The sequence below is a fragment of the Sinocyclocheilus anshuiensis genome, unplaced genomic scaffold, assembly GCF_001515605.1.
Source record: "Sinocyclocheilus anshuiensis isolate Anshui unplaced genomic scaffold, SAMN03320099.WGS_v1.1 scaffold214, whole genome shotgun sequence".
In the NCBI taxonomy this organism is placed as follows: domain Eukaryota; kingdom Metazoa; phylum Chordata; class Actinopteri; order Cypriniformes; family Cyprinidae; genus Sinocyclocheilus; species Sinocyclocheilus anshuiensis.
In genome coordinates this window covers 458,028-468,031 of record NW_015544136.1, presented here as the reverse complement: position 1 = coordinate 468,031, position 10,004 = coordinate 458,028, and the positions used below count along the sequence as shown (strand labels likewise).

General features: G+C 34.9%; 1 protein-coding gene across 1 annotated transcript in view; it reads right to left on the bottom strand.

The window, feature by feature from the left end:
- Nucleotides 1-10,004, bottom strand: part of LOC107694955 (corticotropin-releasing factor receptor 1-like) — a 92,383-nt gene that overhangs the window by 12,414 nt on the left and 69,965 nt on the right. The window contains exon 5 of the mRNA XM_016494681.1: nt 1,534-1,619. Within this exon, the coding sequence (XP_016350167.1) occupies nt 1,534-1,619 (86 nt within the window). The remainder of the gene's footprint in view (nt 1-1,533; nt 1,620-10,004) is intronic.

The window sequence follows — 10,004 nt, the reverse complement described above, 5'->3', positions numbered from 1 at the left end:
CTGGAACATAACATTTATTTCCATGATCTGCCATTTTCTGTATTATCCTCGCTTGTTTCTTCACAATACCTGCAGAACTTCTGATGATTCGGCTGTGCAGGTTCGGCTGGCGCCTGGCATAGAACATGGGCGGATATATGCAAATGTTGGGGGCGTAACTATTAGTGATCCCGACTGTAACGTCACAGTCGGTGTTATGTTCTGATTCGCCTATTTTTCAGTGGTCTTTTGCATGCACGAGATTTACATAAGGAGGAAACAATGGTGTTTGAGGCTCATGGTATGTCATTTCCATGTACAGAACTGTTATTATTCAACGATGCCAAGGTAAATACAGTTTTCCATTCTATGGCACCTTTAAAAACATTATAGAAACATTATAAAAACATACTGCATTTAAAACATACTGCATTACTATACATGCTGCATTTAAAAAATGCTGTAATAAAATAGCCAGTTGTGAGTGCATTTACTATTTATATCCAAGACTATAACTAACTTTGCCAACCAGCATCCAGCTGGAACATTTGGAACACATAAAAGAGCGTAAAGGTAAGCTGCAAATAAAAAGCAAACCGTGTCTATGAAGGTCGGATGACAGTCTTGCTAAAGATTCCAAGTGACAACTCTCAACAAGAATCCATGGATTCTATTGTGCCGTCTTTGAAGATTTTACAGTGCTACCTGAATGAAGAACTCAGAATGACTCAGTGACTTTTGAAAACATGACTAGCGTCCCTCATTCAATAACACTTCTGTAACCTTCACATTAGAATAGAGTCACAAAGTCTAAATGCAGTAAAATGTAGGCTCAATTCTCAAGGCTCAAGGCTCAATTCTTGCACCGCTCTTGTTTAGCCTGTATATGCTCCCACTAAGTCAAATAATGAATGGAACCAAAAATGGTTCTTCTATGGCATCGCTTGAAGAACCTTTTGAAGCACCTTTATTTTTAAGAGTGTATCATCTAAAAAACATTGCAAGAATTAGATGTTCTGTTTCCAGTCATTTTTAAATAATTTTCAAAGTTTTTTAATTCCTTGTTTTATTGTTGTGATTATTCTTTTATTTTCTTTTATGTAAAGCACTTTGAATTACCTAAAATGTGCAACAAACTGATCCAGAGTGCAAAGAAAAGGAACTTTCAGCTAAGATATATGCACTGAATTGTATGCGGACTAAACTTCTAAAACCACTAGTGAAAAAGCTTATATTTTGCATTCTACTCTTATTTAATACAACAATTTTCATTAAATTGCAACTGACCTTTTGTACAAAGAGGATCATGTGGTCAGTGTCAAATTTGCATAGTGATCTAGAGATCTTCTTGTTTGATTTCAATTGTTTTCTCCAAATGCTTAAACTAAAAACCTTGTTAAAATACATTTTAAAACCTTTTTAAAACCACTATAAAAAACACTGTATAAAACAGTTTATTGAATAATAATTATTAGAATACCTATGATTTAAATATCATTGTGACATGATTGTATGAATGTATTTTTATTAATTTAATAAAGTGCAACCACATACCTCCTCGTTGAGGATTTCCTGACATTGGGAGTAGTTTCCCTTCTTTGCCCAGGTCCCATTGGCAAGACATTCTCTGTACACGTTATCTGTAGAAAAAAAAAATCACACTGGTTATTCACATATCCCTTTATTTAATATCTAAGGTATTGTATATTGTATAATGTTTATTCTGAACATCTGCAGACAGATCTGTCACTTCTTTATGCATGGTATGTAATCCATTGCATAATTCAAAAGTTATGCAATATGACCCAAAACACTAGGAATATTAATAGGGTGAAAATCAATATCTGACCTCACAATGCATGTAGGTTTGGCCTTTGCATGGATATCTAGTTAACCTTGACAATATGTTAAAGGGGTCATATGATGTTGCTAAAAAGAACATTATTTGGTGTATTTGGTGTAATGAAATGTGTTTACGCGGTTTAAGGTTAAAAAACATTATTTTCCACATACTATACATTACTGTTTCTCCTCTATGCCCCGCCTTTCTAAAACACGTCGATTTTTACAGACCGATGAGCTTTGTAAAAATTGACGCGTTTCAAAAAGGCGGGGCATAGAGGAGAAACAATAATGTACAGTATGTGGAAAATAATGTTTTTTTAACTTTAAACCGCATAAACACATTTAATTATACCAAATACACAAAATAATGTTCTTTTTAGCAGCATCATATGACCCCTTTAACTTTTATAAAGAATATCTCTTTGGGTTTGAGACTTTAGTCTTTGCAACTTTAGGGATCTTATCTATTCACAAACAGCTTGTAACACTCCAAAGAGAAAGGAAAACTTGAAATCGCATCATATGACCCCTTTAAAATATAGTCTCATATAAAACTGATTTATGACTCCAAACCCACCATGCTGTGCAGTGAAGAGACGAGTGTCTCTTCCTAAACCTAAAACTGAAAGAACAGAAAACATCAAACATGTTTTGCTCAGTTTTTGTTAACAAACATCTCCTGAAACATGAAACATCTGTGGCAAAATCCATCCTGGGTACAGATGTGTATCAATGAAAAAGTTATTTCAGGTTTCATTTTTCATTTCCATTTTAGTGTTTTCCAATTTCATTGTGGTACATTTCCTCTACAAGGCTTATATTGTGCTTTGAACAGCCAAAGCCATTGTTAGATCTGGTGAAAGTTTCTTCAAAATTCCATAAAATAGGTTGAAATCCAACAACATGAGAATCTGGGGCAAAGTAATTTTCACTGAGCACTCAGAACTCTGCTGAAAGAAATGTTGAAATGCCGTAGAGCCATGAGCATTTTATCCAACGACACATATTACTCTCCTGCAGGAACAATCCAAGTGTCTTCCTCTACAGTATTAAGGTTGGAAATGGGGTTAGTATTGCATTATGCTTCCGGGAACTGTTCAGTTCAAGACCAACCAGGGGCGCCGCTAGCAATTTTGGGCCCTATGAAAGAAAATGAGGTTGAGCCCCCTACCGCACCTATTCCCCACCAAACATACCAGCCAACCTAGTTATCCAAAATCTTTGTCTGCAATTTAATAATACTGACCTATTACTTTTGCTATTGCTTTTGACCACTAGGTATCAGTATTTAGTCAGAGACCTACCCATAGCCGCGGGAATATATTTTATCTGGGGGTGGGGCTTGATGTTGTAGGGCGGGGCTGCGGTGGGGGATTTTAAACAAAATCCCAATATTAAACAGCCCAAACACTTTTAGATGAACATATAAATTAATGAAGACAGCGTTATATAATAATGAATATATATTTGTGCTTTTGTGATTTTAGCTCAATAATATATTTTTTCTTTAATATTTGTATTATTTTAAGGGGAATTTACTAAATATTAACCTCTAAATTATGCACCATTTATCTTTTGCAATATCACCCTGTAATTTTTCCGGAAATGCAGACATAAGCCGTAATTTTGTTTTATTTGTAACTCTTTGGTAGATACATTTATAATTTCTATTGCATTACTACTAGTACTGTTACTGCTAATAAAACAGACCTCTTAGGGTCCCAAAAGTGCGTGGGTCCCTTAGAATCGTCCTAACTTCCCCAAAACCCCCCTTAGCGGCACCCCTGAGACCAACAGATACTTCAACCAGACCAACATAATCACTAATCTGAAACCCACACATTAATAACAGTATGTTAGCACTTATGCCATTGGAGCAGCTAATTTTCAGGTATGACTTTCTCAATCAGCATTTTTATCTAGTTTTTCAGGAAAGTATAAAAAAAATATTGAATTGTCTGTCACAGAATATATCTTGAAATAAATCAAATTTTGTTTATAAATCTGCACATTTCTTGTTTAAACAAATATACTACTATTCAAAACTTTGGGGTCAGTAAGATTTTTATTTATTTATTTATTTTACATTAATACTTTTATTCAGTAAAAATGCATTTAATTGATCACAAATGATATTAAAGACATGTATAACATTACAAAAGATTTCTATTTCATTCAGGCCTCATGGCTTTCCTTGGAATATGGTAACGATGCATCTAAATATTTCTTTATTTTGAACTGTCAGTGCACAAAGGTTGCTTGTTAGCTTTTAGCTAATATGAGAGTCATCGACCGATTGCAAAAAAAAATGTCATAAAAAAAATTCACAGATGTCTGTACTTTATTTTAGTTTCCATGGTACCTGGTGCAACTGTTGCAACTTTGGCAATTTGATTTTTATACTTCAAAAGTATGTAGCGCAAAGATTCAAGTCGAGGTGATGCTACAAGATGAGAGCCCTGATTGCCCTATGGGCCAGACATCTATCTATCTATCTATCTATCTATCTTTAGAAATATAAGTATTTAGTACTATCAAGGTTTCAAAAGGTAATTTTTATTTTATTTATTTTTTTATTTTTTGAGATGGTGGGGGTTGTTATGCCATATTTTGCAAGAGGCCCCATGCATTATTTCCTTTTTTATGTGTTGTTTTCTCACGATCTCAAATTTTCTCACAAGAAAAAAAGAACTATGTCGCTCACCATTTCTCTGGTCAGCCACAAACTACTTAGTCAACATCTGTCAAACATCATCCTATAGCCATTCAGATGTCTCTGTCCCTCAAGCTGACTGGCAATGAAACTGACCACATGTGCAGAAGCAATTGTCAATTGTCCGACATGGATATAAAAAGTGCTTTATCACTGACAAACATAAAGCTTGTTTCAGCTTGATTGAGTCAAATTAATAACAAATTAACTCATCCCTGATTTAGCAGTTCACATATTGCATTTAGAAATGTTTTTGTTACCTTCACACAAAGGTTGCGGGTTCGAGTCTCGTACCGGCAGGGATTGTAGGTGGGGGGAGTGAATGTACAGCGCTCTCTCCCACCTTCAATACCACGGCTGAGGTGCCCTTGAGCAAGGCACCGAAACCCCCAACTGCTCCCTGGGCGCCGACTTTGGATACTTTGGATGGGTTAAATGCAGAGCACTAATTCCAAGTATGGGTCACCATGCTTGGCCACGTCACGTCACTTTTTTTTTTTTTTTCACATTTTTAAGTAAAGAGCAATAGAAAAGTTGGAATCACCACCAGATACTAATATTTTTATTTTAGAATTTCCTTTTAGAGTTTATTCTCTAACTGTTTGTCTCCTGGGAAAGACTTTAATACTAACATAGACAAGTAGTAAACAAATAAACCTTTAATAATAATAAAGCTTTAAAATTACGTTTTGGAACTAGCAAAAGAGCCGTTGGATGAGATGCGGAAGAAATAATCCTACTCACAAGCGATTTAAGTACAAAAACCAGACGAATCCCTTTAAATATATCATCTGATCGATGTCTTGAGGTGTGGTAACCGTAGTATAAGCGGAATAACTGATTCCGGGCCTTTGAATTATTAGAAAAATAATCTATAATCTAAATCTAAATCTAAATCTAAAATAATCTCCGCTTCGCGTCGTGGCCGCATCACCACCTCGGGTGTGCATTATTTTTCTAATAATTCAACAGCCCATCATCAATTATTCCTTATTCCTATATATATAATCAAATGCCATTCAAAATGTTGGGGTCAGAAATACTTTCTTTTTTGAAAGAAATTAATATTAAGAAATGTATAAGTACTAATACTAAATTAATCCTTTTATTCAGCAAAGATGCATCAAATTTTTTACTTTCCCAGTTGAACTTTCTATTCTTCAAAGAATCCTTATTGTGGAAACATGGTTTCCACAAAAATGTTAAGCTGTTTTCAAAACTGATGATGATAAGAAATGTTTATTGATCACCAAATCATAATTTAATACATGATATTTGGTGATATTACTTTTTTTACTCTATTTTTGATTCAGAAAAGATATTTAATAAAAAAAAAAGATTATTACTAAGGGGTTCAATATACCATGGAGCCAATAATGGTCACAGTTCCAAAAGCCTACTGTGAAACAATGTAGAAACGATGAAAAAAAAGAACACCGCTACGTACAGAATGTTGTCACAGCTCCGTTTCTCTCGCATTGCTCCGCCAGTGACCCATGGAGAGCAAACGTCACTTAGCATAATGAAAAAAGATCTTGCTCAGCTGCCACTGAACTGGCTTTCTCTATACCTGTCATAAGAGCTCGCTGAAATGGCGCTGAATTGCAGCCTTTGCAAAAAACCCAGGCAATAAAAGAGTCTGTCAAGGTCAGACAGAGACTGACAATGCCTGAAGGAGAGCAGGAAAAGTGAGACTGGGAGAAGGAGAGCGATAGACAGGAGGAGAGAGAGAGGAGGGATGAGGAGTTATGTCATGTCATGTAAAACCCTCCTCCCATAGTGGGAGTATAATTAACTTTCACACACTTGCCCTGAGGTGGCAGCTCAGAAGCTGTAGCTTTTTGCTTCACATTTCTCCCAAGGGTTGTTATATGCTAAAACAAACATTTTATACAATGTTCTATTTTTAAACTATACTTTAAATATGAGTGCACTACATAGGGAAGTAGTTAATGAAAATGACTGTGTGAATTCAATATTTGATCCACATACTGTGCACTAAAGAGAAATCAACTGAACCCAAAAGTTCCTTGATCTTTACAAAATCACACACAAAGTCACAAATAAAACAAAGCATTTTAAATGAGTCAAATATATGAATCATGAATTATAACCCAGTTCAAATAAAAATGATTTTAGTCACTTAGACCACTGGGAAGTAGTGAATGAAAATGAGCAAGTTTGGAGTCGATACTGTGTGCCGGAAAACACTCAAATGAACCCAGAATATATCTGCAGTGTCAAAAGTCGCTTACTAATTAATCACAATTAACTGAACAAAAATGGGTGAGTGATTTCAGATGCTGATCTAAATCCTGTGTGCTGGACAGTTGTAGAAAATATTATTAAAAAAATTAAACAAATTAAAATGAATAAATAATCAAACACTGTAACTATGAATACATATTGTGTCTTTTGGTTAGTGTATTTGTTTATAGCAAATACAAATTAGAAGTGAATGTACAGCGCTCTCTCCCACCTTCAATACCACGGCTGAGGTGCCCTTGAGCAAGGCACCGAAACCCCCAACTGCTCCCTGGGCGCCGCAGCAAAAAAAATGGCTGTCCACTGCTCCGGGTGTGTGTTCACGGTGTGTGTGTGTGTGTTCACTGCTGTGTGTGTGCACTTTGGATGGGTTAAATGCAGAGCACTAATTCCAAGTATGGGTCACCATGCTTGGCCACGTCACGTCACTTTTTTTTTTTTTTCACATTTTTAAGTAAAGAGCAATAGAAAAGTTGGAATCACCACCAGATACTAATATTTTTATTTTAGAATTTCCTTTTAGAGTTTATTCTCTAACTGTTTGTCTCCTGGGAAAGACTTTAATACTAACATAGACAAGTAGTAAACAAATAAACCTTTAATAATAATAAAGCTTTAAAATTACGTTTTGGAACTAGCAAAAGAGCCGTTGGATGAGATGCGGAAGAAATAATCCTACTCACAAGCGATTTAAGTACAAAAACCAGACGAATCCCTTTAAATATATCATCTGATCGATGTCTTGAGGTGTGGTAACCGTAGTATAAGCGGAATAACTGATTCCGGGCCTTTGAATTATTAGAAAAATAATCTATAATCTAAATCTAAATCTAAATCTAAAATAATCTCCGCTTCGCGTCGTGGCCGCATCACCACCTCGGGTGTGCATTATTTTTCTAATAATTCAACAGCCCATCATCAATTATTCCTTATTCCTATATATATAATCAAATGCCATTCAAAATGTTGGGGTCAGAAATACTTTCTTTTTTGAAAGAAATTAATATTAAGAAATGTATAAGTACTAATACTAAATTAATCCTTTTATTCAGCAAAGATGCATCAAATTTTTTACTTTCCCAGTTGAACTTTCTATTCTTCAAAGAATCCTTATTGTGGAAACATGGTTTCCACAAAAATGTTAAGCTGTTTTCAAAACTGATGATGATAAGAAATGTTTATTGATCACCAAATCATAATTTAATACATGATATTTGGTGATATTACTTTTTTTACTCTATTTTTGATTCAGAAAAGATATTTAATAAAAAAAAAAGATTATTACTAAGGGGTTCAATATACCATGGAGCCAATAATGGTCACAGTTCCAAAAGCCTACTGTGAAACAATGTAGAAACGATGAAAAAAAAGAACACCGCTACGTACAGAATGTTGTCACAGCTCCGTTTCTCTCGCATTGCTCCGCCAGTGACCCATGGAGAGCAAACGTCACTTAGCATAATGAAAAAAGATCTTGCTCAGCTGCCACTGAACTGGCTTTCTCTATACCTGTCATAAGAGCTCGCTGAAATGGCGCTGAATTGCAGCCTTTGCAAAAAACCCAGGCAATAAAAGAGTCTGTCAAGGTCAGACAGAGACTGACAATGCCTGAAGGAGAGCAGGAAAAGTGAGACTGGGAGAAGGAGAGCGATAGACAGGAGGAGAGAGAGAGGAGGGATGAGGAGTTATGTCATGTCATGTAAAACCCTCCTCCCATAGTGGGAGTATAATTAACTTTCACACACTTGCCCTGAGGTGGCAGCTCAGAAGCTGTAGCTTTTTGCTTCACATTTCTCCCAAGGGTTGTTATATGCTAAAACAAACATTTTATACAATGTTCTATTTTTAAACTATACTTTAAATATGAGTGCACTACATAGGGAAGTAGTTAATGAAAATGACTGTGTGAATTCAATATTTGATCCACATACTGTGCACTAAAGAGAAATCAACTGAACCCAAAAGTTCCTTGATCTTTACAAAATCACACACAAAGTCACAAATAAAACAAAGCATTTTAAATGAGTCAAATATATGAATCATGAATTATAACCCAGTTCAAATAAAAATGATTTTAGTCACTTAGACCACTGGGAAGTAGTGAATGAAAATGAGCAAGTTTGGAGTCGATACTGTGTGCCGGAAAACACTCAAATGAACCCAGAATATATCTGCAGTGTCAAAAGTCGCTTACTAATTAATCACAATTAACTGAACAAAAATGGGTGAGTGATTTCAGATGCTGATCTAAATCCTGTGTGCTGGACAGTTGTAGAAAATATTATTAAAAAAATTAAACAAATTAAAATGAATAAATAATCAAACACTGTAACTATGAATACATATTGTGTCTTTTGGTTAGTGTATTTGTTTATAGCAAATACAAATTAGAGAAAAATAAAAATAAAAATTAACACATACATAACACAATATTTTAGCCTATTTTATCCCCAATCAACCATTTCTGCATCCAAATAATGTTTTTTTTTTTCCTCTGAATTTGATTTGGAAAAAAAAAAAAAAAAAAAAAAAAAAGCTTCATTAACTGGCTCTCTAACTGGTGTGTCCGATTAGAGTTCATTTTACAGGAAGATGGATCTCCAGGAGCACAGTTAGCACTGCCTGGGTTACAATCAAGATTGCCTCTATAGCAGTATAGCTGCTACAAATGAAGGTTTTAAAGTGATATTGCTGTGAATCATGTTTTTTTTAATTATTTTAAATCAGCAGATGTGTAGCATAAAGCATCAAGTGTAGTTTCCGACATTACATTTGTGTAATTGCTCAATTGCACATTTTTCCCTCCAAATTCAAGCTGGTATTTTACTGTCCGTCATCTGACAAAGTTATTTGAACTATAGAAAAGATTATTTAAAAAATACTAAATTTTGGAAATCTGACTAACCATTTCAATAGCCTGTTTTCTCTTTCCTATTATTTTCTTGTTTTCTAACTTTACTGAGGCTTTGTATTAGGGATGCACCGATACCGATACTGAGCTCCTGTACTCGTACTCGTACTCGTTAAAATGTCCCGATACCAAACGCCGATACCACACAGCATGTGATAAGCGCCATATTCAAACAAAGAAACACCAACAACAGAACAACAGACAGCAGAAAGGAGTTAAGGATGTCTACTACAAAGTATATGTATGCAATGAATATAATGTTAAACATTCAGTATTAACGCCTGTATAGCT